The sequence below is a fragment of the Primulina eburnea genome, chromosome 10, assembly GCF_022965805.1.
Source record: "Primulina eburnea isolate SZY01 chromosome 10, ASM2296580v1, whole genome shotgun sequence".
Lineage (NCBI taxonomy): Eukaryota > Viridiplantae > Streptophyta > Magnoliopsida > Lamiales > Gesneriaceae > Primulina > Primulina eburnea.
This window is the reverse complement of record NC_133110.1, coordinates 10,676,038-10,692,711: the sequence shown is the minus strand read 5'-3', so window position 1 is coordinate 10,692,711 and position 16,674 is coordinate 10,676,038. Positions and strand designations below refer to the sequence as shown.

Here is a 16,674-nt window from a genome sequence, read left to right as displayed (position 1 = left end):
ATGCTTGGAGGTTCGATGTCTTGGTTTAGGGTGAGGGTTATCAAAGTCGTGTCACGGGAAATTATGGAACGTCCTAAGTAATGATTGAACTCAAGAGTAAGTATGATTTCTACGTTAAGTTATGCAAGTTAAGCATTCGAATTCATGTTAGTATGTGCAGCAACGGCCCCGATCGAAATCCAACGAATCCCTCAACGCCAAGTAAGTATGTATGACGTGCAAGAAAATATTTTAAGTTTTTGGAGGTATGCTAAATGTCTTGTGACCAAATTATGTTTAGGATTGGAAAGCGTTAAATTTTGAACAGGGACCAATCCGCCCGTTAAATTATGAACGGGTTAGATCGAGGTTGGAAAGCATTAAATTATGAACGTGGACCAACCAGCCCGTTAAATTATGAACGGGGATCTCATGCATGTGGCAGTGGATACGTCTCTGTCAGCCCAGTACTGTGGTTTGTCTGATCAGGCGTTTATTATGTATGGGTCACTTGCTTTAAAACATGCCTCTACGCAAAATGATGAAGTTATGTATGCTCAAGTATGCAGTATGTTATGAAAAGTTTATGTTGATGGCACGTCTAGTCATGTACGTACGTATGTTCAAGTTTATTACGCAAGTTCAAGTTTCAAGTTATGTATGTCCTATTTTAAAGTTGAATGCGATTTTATTACCTAGTACTCGTTATTCCAGTTTATACGTGTTGAGTCTTTAGACTCACTAGACTTGATCGATGCAGGTGACTATGTTGAGGAGACAGGAGGGGGTGACCAAGGGGCAGGCTTGGACTGAGTGGCAGGCTAGACCCGAGGACCGCAATGTTTACGTTTATGCAAAGTTTCAAAATACTCTGATTTTTTTTTATATATGGATGCGAAATATTTAGAGACAGTTTCTTTTAGCAAAATTCTATTGGTGATGGATGATTTTGAGATTTATGAATGTTGAGTGACGACCGTATGTATGTTTTCATTTAAGAAAATTTTTAATTTTCCGCAAATTTTTAAGTATGAAAATACGGTACGTTACAAAAGTAAAAATCTCAAACTCTCAAAATTTACCAAACTACACACTTTATAATATTTTTCTCTCTACTCAATTGTGAATTTCTTCACAAATATTGAGGCTATTTATAGAATTTCTTTACAAATAATCCAAAAATAAAATACATCATTACCTACATCATCACATATTAATTTTTAATATTTATCACTCTTATTTTCAACATTCAAATATTTAATACACACATTTTAAATATTATTTTTTAACTGTATGGAGATAATAAAATTGTATAACATTGCCATATTTTATTTTAAATTATAAAAATGGTAGGATCTAACAGAAATTTATTGAAAAATAATATTTAAAATATGTGTATTGAATATTTGAATGTTGAAAATAAGAGTTGTAAATATTGAAAATTAACGTGTGATAATGTAGGTAATGATGTATTTTATTTTTGGATTATTTGTAAAAAAAATTTATAAATAATCTCACCATTTACAAATAAATTCACAATTGAGTAGAAAAAATTATTTTTACCGTAAAATTTTTACTTTTCGCAACAAATTATTATTATTATTACTGAAATTAAATTTTTGTCGCGAGTCGACCTTCAGCCTTCGACCCCTTTCTCGTCGAACAGTGCTTTGATTTACAGCCGTCCTAGCTATGGTTTTAACATCCAAAGATATGCAAATTTATGGTATTCTTATTTCTTGGATATATTTTGCATTTGAATATAATTTTAATTTTGAGTCCTAATGAATGAATCTGTAAATGGTTGTGATGAGGCTATGATCTGCTTCTGGGCTTGATTGCTGCTTTTTATTTGTTCATGGCACCTTACACAAAGGTTGAAGAAAGCTTCAATATTCAGGTGTTGTTGAAGACCACAATTCTTTGTTCATGTAGTTATGATTTTGGGCTTTTTTTTCCGACCCGTTTTCTTGGAGTCAAATTGAGATATTTTCCGAGTCTATGAAAGTTCCGACTGGATTGCTTTTAATAAAAATTGTTTTTCAGGCAATGCACGACATTTTATATCATCGGCATCACATAGAGAAGGTAAAGTTTGATCCTTTGGCTGCCTGGCTGCATTTTTATTTTTTATTTTTGACGAGGGGCTGTATATTCGTTTCAGTTCAACTTATTTTTTCTTTTGTTTAATTTGATTTTTTTTGGTTTTCCATTGTCCGGCACATGATAGTATGATCATTTAGAATTTCCAGGAGTGGTTCCTCGAACATTTGTTGGTAAGATATTTTGCACAACTTTATTATATTCTTCATTTTGTTCTATCATGTTGTCTTATGGTCAACTGGATTTCTACTTCAAATTTTTGCGTGCCTTCAATCCCACATTGAATGTTCCAATTCGAAGAAGTGGTACAAAGTTTTACATATGCACTTTAAAATCATGAAATTGATTGATTCAAGATTTAACTCCGAAGTTTATCATAATGAGTGAAGGGTAACTCCGAACTTGGGCTGTCTGTTGAAGTAAAGGTCAGCCTTAATAGTTTGATGATGTTTCTTACTATATATCATGATTATAGGTGCCATTCTTGTGTCAATTTTGGCATCTCCTTTTGTACTGGTAGCAAGTTTACTGCAATTACCAAAGATTTATAGTCTTTATGCAGGTAACCTTTTTCCTTTTGGCAAGTTCACGTGTCTTGTTTTATTCTATATTTCTATTTCTACTTATATGAAGATTCTACGAGAAGATATTACCCCGAGTATGATATGCAGTTGATATGTTTTTATTTGATCATATGTGCATGCATTTGAAGTGCTAAAAAAGTTCCGTATCGTGTTGTTACGTAGTATTAACCTAAGTTGTACACTGGATTGGCTCACTTAGTGCGGTATGGCCTTTTGGTCAATGATACAAGCTATCAATATTGATGTTTGGTTGAGAATGTAAGCTTGTTGATATTAGTCTTGCATAAGCCACACTTGATGGCTAAAAAGTATTCCTTGAATCTAAATTTAGTAGAGGTCCCAGTGGCATATTCTATTTTAAAGTAATTAGATGAAGATGATTTGGACATTGAATTTTAGCTCCTTCTAGTTGGAATAAATTAATAGTGCTTTGTAATATGTTAAAAACTTACTTGATTGAACATAATAACCAAAAAATGGAAGATGTTAGGATGCCAAAAAACCAATAGTTATTAGCTGTTCATGCCTCTGGCAGAGGTGTTATGCTACTGATTAGGGTTTTTGACTATGATGACAATAAATTAATGTCGTCGAGCAAATTGATAGTTGAATACATCTTCTTGGTAACTTTCCTTTTGTTATATTGCTTCTCTTATCAGTTACTACCGACAAAGCCTTTAAAAACCGATTTACTTCAATTAACGAACTATCAACTCCTAGCCCCTACGATATACATATCAGTGAATGACATGCTAATGTCTTTCATATACTTTTTTTAATTGGTATCACCTGGTGTTCTGAATATATAGCACATATAGATCGATAACACTCGACTTTTCTAATTATTTTCAGTTATTCCATATATTTTAGTGCCAGCTAAAAATCTCAGTTTATTTTTCCAGTTCGTCTGGCTTTAGGGTGTATCATCCTGTCGACATTGCGCTTTTTCCGCATTCAGGTATAAGATTTATTTTTAATTTTGATCACCATTCTACTCTTTCTCACTTACATCCTGAGTGATGTATGTATAATAAATCGGGCCTGAGGACTTGTGATATGCTATCATCTATGCTTACCAGTCAGAGTCATTGATTCCAATCCTTGGGGATTGTCATGTCATAAAAAAATTTATTCACTAATGGATCAAGTCATGGTGTTTCATTATATCTTAGGGAACTCGTACCTATTTCAGAAGGAACATCGTGCATATGTATACACAATCATTTGCTTGCTTTTCCTAATCTTAAGAATTTGTAGAAATAATTGTATGTTTGAGCTTTACTTCTTTTGTCTAACATTGTGTCAACTCTTAATTGAACAGATTAGGAAGAATTTTGGCTCTCAAGTTGAAGCCTTCTTTGTAATATTGACCGCACTTCAGTTTCATGTGCTATTCTACTGCACACGCCCACTTCCTAATATATTGGCCTTTGGCTTAGGTGATATTACTACCTGCAGTAAACCCTGTTTTTTTATACCAATTTAATTTTAATTGTGATTATAACTGAATTATTACTCTGGCATTGGCTCTTAAAAGTAACATGCTATTCTATAAAAATAATGAAAATCGTAGACAATACCATTTTAGTTTGTTCCGGAGATGCTAAGATGCACGGAAACAAAATCATTTGCATATCACCTCATATTATCTGGTGCATGTTAGAATTTAGAATGAAACCATGGACAACCCTCTGAGTTAAATGTTGTGAAGATTGAGAAAAGCATTACTTTCCACACTATACCTCCATTTGCATTTTTTTAGCTACTCATTACCTGAATTTCTTGTTTGCAGTTAACTTGGCATATGGTTTTTGGTTTAACCGTCGTTTTTTTGCGGCATTAAGATGTTTGGTATGTTTACACTTAATGATGAAGTGTTAATATGACATATTCAGTGGTAGCTTCCATATTCTATGTTTGTCTTTGATTTATTCCTGCAAATAATTTTCCTGGTTCACTTTATACCTGATAAATACATACTTTCTATGGTCCCATGCTAATTGAAGATCACAAATATATCTTGCTTTATGACTAATGGGAGGATCAAATATATCTCAGCTCGTATAAATATGCCAACCAATTCCCTTTGCCTATCTGTTTTGGCAACATTATCTTTATCCCCTTGTATGCCTATAGCTTTTAATACTATTCCTGATTTTAATTAGTTAACCTTTCTCGTTTTCATTGCAATCCTAAAAGTTCTCTAGATAAATTGTATACAAAAACTTGCAGGAAGAATACATACCATGAGATGAATTATTCGCATGTTTATATTTTTGTCTAACCATTAATCATTCTTTTGATGCTCAGATTTTTGCCACTGTTGTCCTTAGATGCGACGTGTTATTACTTGTCTTACCTCTGGGGTTGGAGCTATTGCTGGTATGCTGTGTAGATTAGTTTTGGGGAATATTCTCTTCCATTTTGTTATGCTTCCCCTCCGTCTCTCTTCCAAACATGCGTGCATGTGCGTCTCCGCATGCTCACAACTACGTTGCTGTAATGTCTAGTCACTATTTTCAGGCAATGATAATTTTTTTCTATACGTTTTCTGCAAAAATATTCAAATGACCTTGACTTTCAAGGAGATTGATTTATGATCATGTACCCTTTGTTTTTGTTCCTTATAAGTGGCAGCCTATTACCTTATTTTGGAGGGGTTGACTTTCTTCTTCCTTATAGTCTATTACCTTATTTTGGAGGTAGTTTATTTGGCATTAGCATCATGAAAGATTTTAATTAATTCTAAGATATAGATTTCCTTAGAGAGATGTGTTAGCTGTGAAGATTGGATCCAGTGGAATCGGTAAAGATAATTTATATGGTGCTAGCATGTATTAAATCCTGTTTCGGATATTTTTACCATGAGAAAGAGCTGTTCCTAACTGATGGCCGCCCTATGTGACTTGATTTTGTGGTAGCTCAGTGATCGTTTATTATTGAATCTCTTTTAATTAATTAATTGACTGCAGTCTAGATCAATTTCATTACCAAAGGCTCTAATATCGTGCTTGATAACTGCTTTGGCTTGCATAGGTTTGTGACCGACTATACCACAACACTTTTTTATGTGACTTCATACATAGTCTTGTAATTGTTATGCCAAATGTTTTGAAGTTTTTGCACTGCAGGTCTCACAATACTTGTCGATTCTTTCTTTTGGAGAAAGTTGTCATGGCCTGAACTGGAAGTTTTTTGGTTTAACTCAATTTTGAACCGAAGTTCTGAATGGGGTGTATCCTTCCATTGCAAGACAAAAATGTATTTTAGAATGAATTGAATGCAAAATTACTGATTACTGGGTGTAATTTGTGCAAAATTATTGATAAATGACTATAAGTGGTTAGATTCTTGACACACAATACCTGTTTTTCTCTTGGTCTTGTGTTCTTTTTGCATAGGCTTTTCTATAACCAGTTTGCATGGCCATTTAAAAATACTTCATTTAACTTACACGATGCTCGGGTATTCAATCTCTGTGGGTATCTGTTGACTACTTAAAGTTATTAAATAGTTTTCCACAGGAAATTGCTCAATATCTGTACATTCAAAACAAGATAAAGCTAGGATCTTGTGCCAACTGTGAGCTTCTTTTCATATATGGACAGTCTAAGTTTGATTAGGTTTGATTGAATACACTGAATTTGGCTTTTATTCATCCCTGAAGATAAGGACAGATGCCCACTTGCTTACGATGCCAAAAAATTTGGTGACAAATTTAGAACTTTTATTACCCCTTGCACTTTGTATGCTGACATGAGATGTGAGACTTGTCTAACAATCAATCAATTCACGGTGAATCTAAGGTCGATGAAATGTAACAGTTGGACGAATCAAATTAGTTTAGAAATCTCTTTTATGAATCTTCACCAATGTGATTCGTCCAACTGTTATATTTCATCGACCTTAGATTTAGAAATCTCTTTTATGAATCTTCACCAAGTGCTATACTCAAGTACAACTTTTAGAAAAGTAGGATATCCCCCTCCTCTCAGGTGGTCAAACTCACCAGGGAACGACATTGAATTGTCAGTGTTTCTGGTTAGAGGTCTTCTCACTTATGCATTTATGGTATCATCTATCATTTACAGTAAAGGAACTAGTTCTAAGACCCTAGTCAGGCATGGGTCCCTACTGGTGGTCGTAAAGAGCCCCTATCAATCTCTCTGTTTGTTCCTATGTTGTAAAACAGGTGCATTTTTCTTTTTGTTTTGGATTGAAGGCTAAGGATTAAAATAATATATCTTTTTCAATCGAACTCTTCTGAGTGATGCATTTTTATTTTGGATTGTTTGGTATTTATTTTATTCCTTAATATCTTTCTTTAGACACATTCTTTTCACTGGTACTTCACATCAGCACTTCCCCGCTCTTTACTGGCTGGATATCCACTCTTTTTGGTGAGTGTAAGATTTGACTAAATAGATTGATTGCCACGCTATCAAACTGCTTCATGATTCCTGCAAGATTGTTCGCTTCCCTGAAGTGATGTAATGTAAATGATTAACCTCAAATGTGCTGTTGTGCGTTGAACAAAATATTACATTAAGTTTTCGAATGATCGGTTCGCTCATACTTCATTACTTTCATATGTTGGGCAAAACGTTTTCAATTCTATTGAGCTCAAATATAATGGGCCCAACTTATGTTGAACCTTAAATATGTGGAGTATACGAAGGGAAGAGGGCTTATTTGGGTCGTTATGTAGTTAGAAAAGAGAGGAAGAATAACAGATCAAAGAGTGTGAAGCATGCTTATGGAGCAATATTCAGTAGATTGTTAGTGGAAGTGTTCTCACTTAGGTTTGCAGCTTGAGAGGGGGTTGGGGGGGGGGGGGGGGGTTATATACTCAATCTTGTACTGAATATGACTTCTATGGTGTTGACTGTTTCAACTTTAGTCGTTTTTCTGTTTTCTCATTAACCTATATACCAATTCTTATTTCCAAATTGAGGTTGTATCTTCTATGTACTCCATTTACTCATCCTTTGAGACAGCCGTCACCCTCTTTAAACCATCCCATTTCTTATATTTCTTCAAGTATATTCAAGAATCTACAAGGACAAAGTTTGAGATCAGTTTAATGGAGTTAAAATTCCTACTTAACGGGACTTCAGTTTTTGAAAAAACATAAAATTGCTGGAGAATTTCATGCATCTGGTTTGATATGGAATTTTTCCTGCAGCTAGGTATTTTACTTGACAGAAGAGTTTGGTTTCACGTATTTCCGGTTTTATCCTTCGTTTTGCTTTATTCAAAGCTTCCACACAAGGTAATGCCTTTAGAATCACAATTTGGGGAGCATTTCAGCTCATGCCAATGTCTGTACATCTGATTTGCTAAGATTTTTCTTTTACAGGAACTCCGTTTCATCATTAGTTCTCTTCCCATGTTCAATTTTTCAGCTGCAGTGGCTGCTAGCAGGGTGTATGTAATTTCCTTTCGATAAATTGTTGAATACATAATACAAATATTTATGTGTTGTTCCTAGTGTTCCTGTACCCTTTTAGCTGTTATTATCTAGTTTGTAGTATTGACAAACAAATGTTTAGTAATATGATGTGGTTCACGTATTCAGATCACATATAGAAATAGGTGATTCTCAAAATTCTAACCGGGAATAGCTTTATTTTGCTAAGTATCCATGTTTCGGCTACATTAATTGTCATTTCTTCGAAGTTATGATTCATGTTTTGTTCTCTCTTTGTTTATGTTGATGTTTTGGTGGTGTTGTCTTAATTTTACTTAGATACAACAATAGGAGGAAGAGTTTCTGGAAATATCTCTATGTTGCCATGATTGGAGGCTTCATGATCAGGTTAAATGAAGTCCTCTTTTATTATTTGAGCTTTTTGATTGTTTTTACTGACTTTATGATATGTAGTCTAGGGTGTACATTCTTGACATTTATGGCGTCTTACGAAAACTACCCAAGTGGTCATGCCATAAAAGCTTTGCATAAGACAGGTTAGCTCTCTTTCCCTCTTCTTCTGTTGTTTTATTGCATCAATTTGGTGTTAAACTCTCTCTGTGGGAAGTGGCCTTACATTTTTGTATCTTCGAAGATGTGCAGATTTTTTTATTCTTGGTGCTTTTGTGGTTCTTGACTGAAAATCAATAAATGTGTAATGATTGGTATTTTTTGACTTCCCTTTGGATTGGATCCTGATGGTTAGATGGATGTAGAAATAAGAAAATATTTGGTTTGCTTTCCAGGTAGGTGGTTTGTAAGTTGAGATGATTTGTTAGTTCAGGCTTTGGGTTTAGTGTAACTCGGGCATGATGGCAATGCATGTATGAAATTTGTGTGTAAGGATGGTGCACAATGCAACCGACTTATGTGGTGATGGAATATGGCAAAGACTCCGCATTTTGAACGCCTGCAGTTGTTGTACATTTAGCTTGGTGCCTCTGAACTAGAAGTCACTCATCCCAGAACCAACTGAACTTTATGTTCTCGTGGACATGCTCACATGTACACAAAATTGAAGATTATAACACCACCCCCCCTCACCTCTGAAATGTAAATTTGCTTGTGCCATTGTGCGAGTTGAACTGCATAGGCAATGATAGCTTCATGACATATTGCTTGGAAATGGAAAGGCTTAAGTGAATGCTATGATGTATTTCATAAACAAGAGTGGTTCCATATATATTTGTCATCATTAACCAAACCTAGTTTGAGTCATCAGTTCTATAATACAAAATTTTGATACATTGGTTTAATCAGAGCATGTATTACTTTTTTTACCTTTTCTCTTGAAAATATGAATTAGAATTGGTTCCCTATCCTCCATCCATCTCTCTTTCTCACCCACACATGCACACTCTTTATTTGTATGTGTTCTCTTTTCCTTCTTTTACTTTAGTTTAAATCATGTGTGTCATCCTAGATTGCAAATTGCTATGAGCGTATTTGGTTTTACAGGGCATTTAATACAAAATTCAAATTTGTATTTTTTTCCCTTTTACTTTATTGTCATCCTAGATTGCAAATTTCTACGCTTATATGGCTTTACAGGGTATTTAATGGAAAATTCAAATGAAACATGGGTTCACATTGACACCTTCTCAGCAATGAACGGGGTCTCGCGCTTCTGTGAAAATTATGAACCCTGGAGGTATGTTTGATGATGTTTCGTTTTATTATTTTTAGACTGTGTATACTCTCTGCATAACATGATAACCTTATCGAGATTTTAAAAAAATTTACAATGTTGTCGAAATTTGACATAAAGTTAAATGTTTATTTGCGTGCTTTCTGTAAAAGATTTATTACATGTTTTTCTCTTTTCTCACGGATACATGGATGCAAAAAAAAAAATTTATGGTCTTGCATGCTTATATACTCTTTCTATTGATTTTAATTCGACTCTTCCTTTCTTGATATCTCTAGCACTGTTTTTAGTCTTTTTTTCTTGAGTCATCTATTACCAAGACAGAAGAGCTTTTTTTTGTTCAAATTTATATTTACTTCATTGTCTAGTCTGAATATGTAGCCTCAAGTCAGAAAACTTAATTATGGAATACTTTAATTTTCTGGGATCCCACTTACCAATTGCAAGGAGACAATCAGGAAAACTGAAATTCCTAAAATGACATGTTCTCAATATTTGCCTTGAACGATAATACATTGGAACATTGTCTTTTGTATTAGATTGAGATTTTGCAGTATCTCTCTCATGCTGGAGAAGAAATTTTCTGTTCCTGCTTTGCTTGTGATTTTCTGAAATTAGTTACTCACCAATGTTTTTTTTTGGGATGCCTCTATTTGTGTATGATGTACAAATTATTCCACCATCAAGCTTCTCTCTAGTGAAATGCATGTCTACCTCTATTTGCTTTGTCTTGTCATGTTGCAAAGGATTGGGAGCAATGTTAATAGTCTGCTTGTAATACTACTTTGTTGGTCCTTTTCACTCGATTCTTAGATCATCTATGATAAAAGCAACAAATATTCACTTATGTCTAGGTTACGATAAAGGAGCAGTGTCCAGTTGTTCTCCTCCTATCTACTATGAAGTCTACAAGATCAGCATCTGCAATTGCCTCTAACTCCATACTTGTGCCTCTGTCCAATGAAATTCCATTGCTAGGATTAGCATGTTAGAACCAAATTTACTTTCTGGTGGATGAGGTTTTTTTCGTTATATTCTCCTGTCCATCATTTGTCTCATTACTTTCACTTATTCTATTCAGGTCCCTTCCGAGACAATTAGATCAATTTTCTGACTAGTTATTTATCAGTATCTTAATCATCAATAATTGTGCTTGTATCACTAAGGTTTTTTATCGGTGCCTGTAGGATTTTCCGGTAGTTTGCAACCTTTAGCACTTGTCTCTTATACCTTTTGGCCTAGTTCCTGTATGATGGCTGAGTTTTTTCATTCCCTTGCAAAATGCTTTAACTAGGTGTTGCCACTTCAAATAGTTCTTTCCATTCAATGAGTAAGATGAGTGGAGGTGTTTTAGTTTGCATGTTGCTTATGTGGTTGGTGCAGTGATGACCTGATCTGACTGCAAATAACCACCATGTTTGTTAGCCATTGGATTTTTAAAGCCAGAGAAATACAGGGAAATCAATTTTGTTTTTTCTTCTTTCAATAATAGATGAAGGGAAAACAGAGATTGATTTCCACGGATGCTTTAGGTGTTCTCATTCAAAGTTATATTAGATCACAATTTATTATAGCTAGTTTATAGCCTTAAGTCGAATAACTCAAAGATGTTATTCCATATTCTATTAGACCCCATTTACATACAAGGACAATACAGAAATTTAACGTCATCCTAAATCAATTTATTCTCTCAATAATGGCCTTTGATCCTGCATTAGAACATTTTGTTCCCCACTGAGTTGACTGTTAGATTTTCCGATACTTATATATTGCGATCTAGGTATTCGAAAGAAGAAGGGATTCCTCTGGGAGATTTGCAGAGAAAAAATTTTACATACCTTTTAAGGTGAGTTTCTTGATCGTACTTGATCACACTCATATTTATGTGGCTAAGAAACTGGCTGAAATGCAACTTTGCTTTTGGGGGAACGTGTACCCTTTGCTCTCGACTAAGTTTTCAAACTGATCAGTTTTACTGCTAGTCATGGCAATTTGCAAGTGAAATGGTTCTGAAGAAAAAAGACACATTTGCCGTTTGCATACTGAATTATTATGAGAGATGTGATTTTAAGAGATTTGAGACTTGTCAAAGTGAACATACATTTTTTTCCAGCTTGTCTATCATATTAGTATCATTATCGCAAATTATGGTTTCTCCATATCCAACATTCATATTACTTGCACATATATTGCAGCTAAAACGCAACCAATTTTTCTCATGGTTTCTCCATGTTGCAGTGAGCAATCTCAGATTGTAGGGTTTGAGTGTCTTTTTAGCACAAAGGGGTTCACCAGAGCTCGTCTTCGTGTTGGATTTCCTCCCGCAGTACTGGTATATTGAGGAGCTGAGTCTCATACTTTTCAGGATGATATGCGGATTACTCTAAACTAGGAAATGTTAACAAATATGTAGCCTATATTTTGCCACGTCAAATATTCTTGAGAATGCGGACTTTTAACTCATGATGGCGATTATCTGAACTGCACGAAGCATGAAATTTCTGTTCTAGTTTAGCATACTAACATGTGTCTATATGCATTCACAACAGGTCAGGGAACCCAAGGTATTCGTCCATGGACGAGCTGGTAACAAGGAGATATTCTATAAAAGCTGGCCAGGATGCTAATGCATTGACAGGAAGATGCTTATAGATAAATCAAAGCTAAAAGGTTCTGCAAGCAGCACAGTGAAAGGAACCTTGTATTGGCTACTTAAACAGATATACATGGAAGAAACATGATTTTTATGCTTGCGAAATCTCGAGAACCGCATGTTTTTCAACATTCTGAGAAGTAAACAAGGTGGCATTTCTACATCCTTTTGGAACCTTTAACTTTTTCCAACTGCAGGAAAGTTTTCTGCACTAGATTTTGTTTCGAGGTTTGTGCATGGAAATATGGCAATACGCATGTGATGTTTAGGCCACTACACGGCATAAAATTGGCTTGAGTTCTATTATACTATTCACAAGTTTTGGTACTCTGGTTGGTGTTTGGTTTTACCATTGTTTCAAAGTCGGACACGGAACTCGGAATCGGTTTGAACCGGACCAGAACCGGCCTAAAAATCACCGAACCAGTCCAAGATTGGATTGGGAACGGGCACCACCCGACCCGGAACCGTGGGTAAAATCAAATGATTGGAGATATGATAAAATCAATAATTATTATAACAAAAAAAAAAACAAAATAATATCAATTATATTTCGCAAAAAGAAAAATGTAACTTTTGTTACTAGGAAATGCATCTCATTTAATATTCTGAAATTTTCTGAATATGTATACATTTTTACGTTCTAATATGATTAATTCGACTTTATTTAAAAATACACGATTAATCCTTATGAAAAGGATAAATTCTAAAAATAATACTTAGTTTATTGATTTTGTGCAATCTAAATTTAACCATTCGGCGCATAAAAATATTGTTTGATATAAGTAATTTACTTAATATATTTATTAAATATAATTAACAAAAATGAGTTAGCAAAACACTGTTGGACCAAGTGATGGTGAAAGTGGGCATTTTACAATTATTTAAAAATAAATTTTATCAAAGAAAATTTTATTAAAATTAAATTATCTTAATTGGATTTATCTATTATTCTCACGAGGCCCTGAGACCTATAATGTTTCTCAAATTTTTCTAAAGTAAATGATGAAATTTCTATCTTTTTTTACAAATAAGAACTTTCGAAAACTATTATTAGTGTTTTTTTAATATTAAAAACAAAACTACTATTACTATGCAATTTTTTAATTAAAGACAAAAACTTGTGTGAGACGGTCTCACGGGTCATATTTGTGAGACGGGTCTCTTAAATAGATTATCCATGAAAAAATATTATCTTTTAAGATAAGAGTATTACTTTTTATTGTGAATATGGGTAGGGTTGACCCGTCTCACAGATTAAGATCCGTGAGACGGTCTCACATAAGACGCACTCTTAATTAAAAAGTCTAATTTAAAATGAAATAGTTTAACTATCACAAACTTATATTTAACCCTTGTATTTTAAAAATAATTATGATTTTGATATGTTTTTATTTTAGGGCAATTTAGGCTAAAATCTCCACCCAACTTTTCGATATACGAATCAACTTCTGTGTAGCAAAAACTTATATGAGACGGTCTCACGGGTCGTATTTTGTGAGACGGATCTCTTATTTGCATTATCCATGAAAAAATATTACTTTTTATGCTAAGAGTATTACTTTTTATTGTGAATATCCTCTTCCGGCGTGTATTCTCCTCCACGGGCGAGCATTCTTAACAATTTTCTCCATTTTCCTTCACCTCCGACAACAACGTATGTACGTATATTTTTTTATCAACTTTGGGCATCGATTAACCCCCACCAGAGACTGTAGAAGGATTGTAGCTAGGGTGGGCATAATATGATCTGAACAGGAAAATCGAAAATCCAAGCCAGAAAAAACCAGAAACCAAATCGACCCGTAATCCAAAGCACTTGTTTTAATTTTGAACCTAAACTGAAATTATTATGATTTATTTATAGTTTTAGGTAACTAAAAATCGAATCGACGGTTTAAACCTTATTTTAAGAAAAGAAATATTTTATTTATGTTTAGACTGTTACTAACTAAATGTAATTTGAATTATAAATTATTGTATTTCTATTTATATATTTGTTTATCATTAAATTTGTGTAGCTAATTATAAGTTTACTTAAAAAATGGTTCAAAAAAATTTATGTATATTTAAAAATAGTTTAATTTAGAAATCACACAATTAGCAAATCTACAATAACAAAATTTGAATAACTTAACCTTACTAAAAAAAAGTTAAAATGAAATAATAGAATATTCAATTATCTAATTATGTAATTGTAACCTCGAAAAATCGAATGAAAATTATAGCAGTTGAATATAAATGATTAAGGATGCAAAATCATAGCTTTAGCTGTTTGAAGTTTGAGACAATGTTGAAAAGGTTTGATTTCCAATCTTTTTTGTCCTTCAAATTTGGGGATGATATATCTATTTACTTTAAGTCGTCAAAGTTTTTCCATTGTGATTCGCCTAAAATATGTTGGAGAACCAGTGAATATTGATTTGAAAATGAAATCTTCTTTCTAAATAGTTATTTTGGAGGTAACCTAAGCAAGGTAATCTATTCAAGCATTCGTGTAAAACTTCTTGAGATAGCATGTGAGAAAAAAAAAAGATATATGTTGATGAATTTACAAGGATGTTTATCTTATTTTTATTCAATTGTGTGAATTTTTTGGTTTGCAATTATTCTACTCCTCGATTTGTTATTTTGTATCATGATAATCTGGATCATTTTTTTTATTACTCGTGGGGCGATGTTGCGTACTGATTTCAGTGCGAGCAAATGGATGTCCATATCGGTACTGTCTTTATTCTATTGATCCAATGACATTTACTTGTTGTTCGTTATTATTTTAATAATATGTCCGATATGCATGGTTGTATGAGAGGGTACTTGTTAGATTGAAAAGATCATATGTTTTGGTGATAACAAAAAATTTCGACTTGTCTTAGTGTCTAATTGTTATTTGCATGTGCTCGCAGGTTTCTATCTAGACACTGTGAATTCAAGCTGGACTGCACTATCTATGAAAATGTTATATCAATTCGTTCCAGTTAAAGCCGCAAGCTTGACCACATTAATAAAATCAAGTCGCATTACTAATCTTAGCTAGCATATCTATCAGCTAAAGTACATTGAAAAAAATAATTCATAGTAGATTGTTGAGGATAAAAATAAAGCTAACTTGAATAACGTGGTCAAAGATATCTTCTATAAGACTCTTTGGAAAATATGTTAATCAAAATCAAGATTTTCCTATAGTCAAAGATATTTGAGAAAATTTGACCCAAATCTATAACAATGAAAGAGTCCAAAGACCTCCAAAAACTATAACAATGAAAGAGTCCAAAGACCTCAAAAAACTAGAGCTGCAATACTTGTTTGCAAATCTGAAGGCATATGATTTTGAGTTAAGAATCGAGACAAAAGAAGAGCCTTCCATCCCCCAACACACCAAAGCTATAGCCAGCACAACATCAACACCAACCAATGGTTAAGATTCTTCCAACAGAAAATTTGTTGACCAGATAAACAATGAGACCATGTCATTATGTATTAAAATTTTTTGCAAATTCATGAGAAAAAATCAATTTAAGCTGAACTCCTTTTGTGAAAAGGATCGAGCTGATGATAATCGGGCTTATTTTAATTATGGAAGGAAATAACACTTTCTTGCATATTGAAACAAGACAAAGAGGGATGAAAAAAAGCCTATGACAGAAGTAGGTCCAAAGATGACATAGGATTATTCAAGAGAAAGAAGGACCGGAGGTGATTGTTGCTGAAGGTAGCAAAATAAAGTGCGCTGATTCAGATTTAGACCCTTCATGCTCAGAATCCTCTTCTAGCAAGAGCAAGGAAGAGAAAGTTCAATGTCTAATGGTAGGCATCAACCTGGATATCACAGAAGTCGAGCCAAAAAATGTTGATGACATGGTATTTGATTTTGGATCAGATGAATTTACACAATAGGATATTGTCGTGACACTGCATAGTATGTAAGATGAGTTTAAAAGACATTCTCAATCATTCGAGGAAGTCAATGTAGAAAATAAAATCCTAACAGACAAGTCTGGTGACTCTGGCTGCATGAAGCTAATGGAGCTTGACAATCTAATGGTAAAATCAATTTGTTAGCAACTGAGAATGTTGATTTGTCTAGAATGTTCAAGTAACTATCAATGAGAATAACGATTTACAAAATTTGTAAATTCTTGGAAAAAGTTTTTTGCTGACATTGAAAAGATGCATGAGATGCAAAACCTAGCCGAAGACGTTACTAGCTTAGTGTTTGAAAACAATGAATGTAGCT

At 33.7% G+C, this 16,674-nt stretch overlaps 1 protein-coding gene across 2 annotated transcripts; it reads left to right on the top strand.

Annotated features, from left to right (window-relative positions):
- The first annotated feature begins 1,572 nt into the window (after positions 1-1,572).
- LOC140803091 (dol-P-Man:Man(7)GlcNAc(2)-PP-Dol alpha-1,6-mannosyltransferase) lies at positions 1,573-12,765 on the top strand. Of its 2 annotated transcripts, XM_073158793.1 has the most exons (20): positions 1,573-1,705; positions 1,794-1,879; positions 2,026-2,067; positions 2,210-2,255; positions 2,558-2,644; positions 3,569-3,624; positions 3,988-4,105; positions 4,459-4,517; positions 4,977-5,048; positions 5,639-5,702; positions 5,798-5,901; positions 6,995-7,066; positions 7,852-7,938; positions 8,026-8,093; positions 8,416-8,484; positions 8,551-8,633; positions 9,688-9,787; positions 11,565-11,630; positions 12,023-12,116; positions 12,334-12,765. In XM_073158793.1, the coding sequence occupies exons 1-20, from the start codon at positions 1,672-1,674 to the stop codon at positions 12,409-12,411; spliced, it is 1,485 nt and encodes a 494-aa protein (XP_073014894.1). In that variant the 5' UTR covers positions 1,573-1,671; the 3' UTR covers positions 12,412-12,765. The 2 variants fall into 2 exon arrangements, with proteins under 2 accessions (XP_073014894.1, XP_073014895.1); XM_073158794.1 differs by lacking the exons at positions 3,988-4,105; positions 4,459-4,517.
- Positions 12,766-16,674: the final 3,909 nt, after the last annotated feature.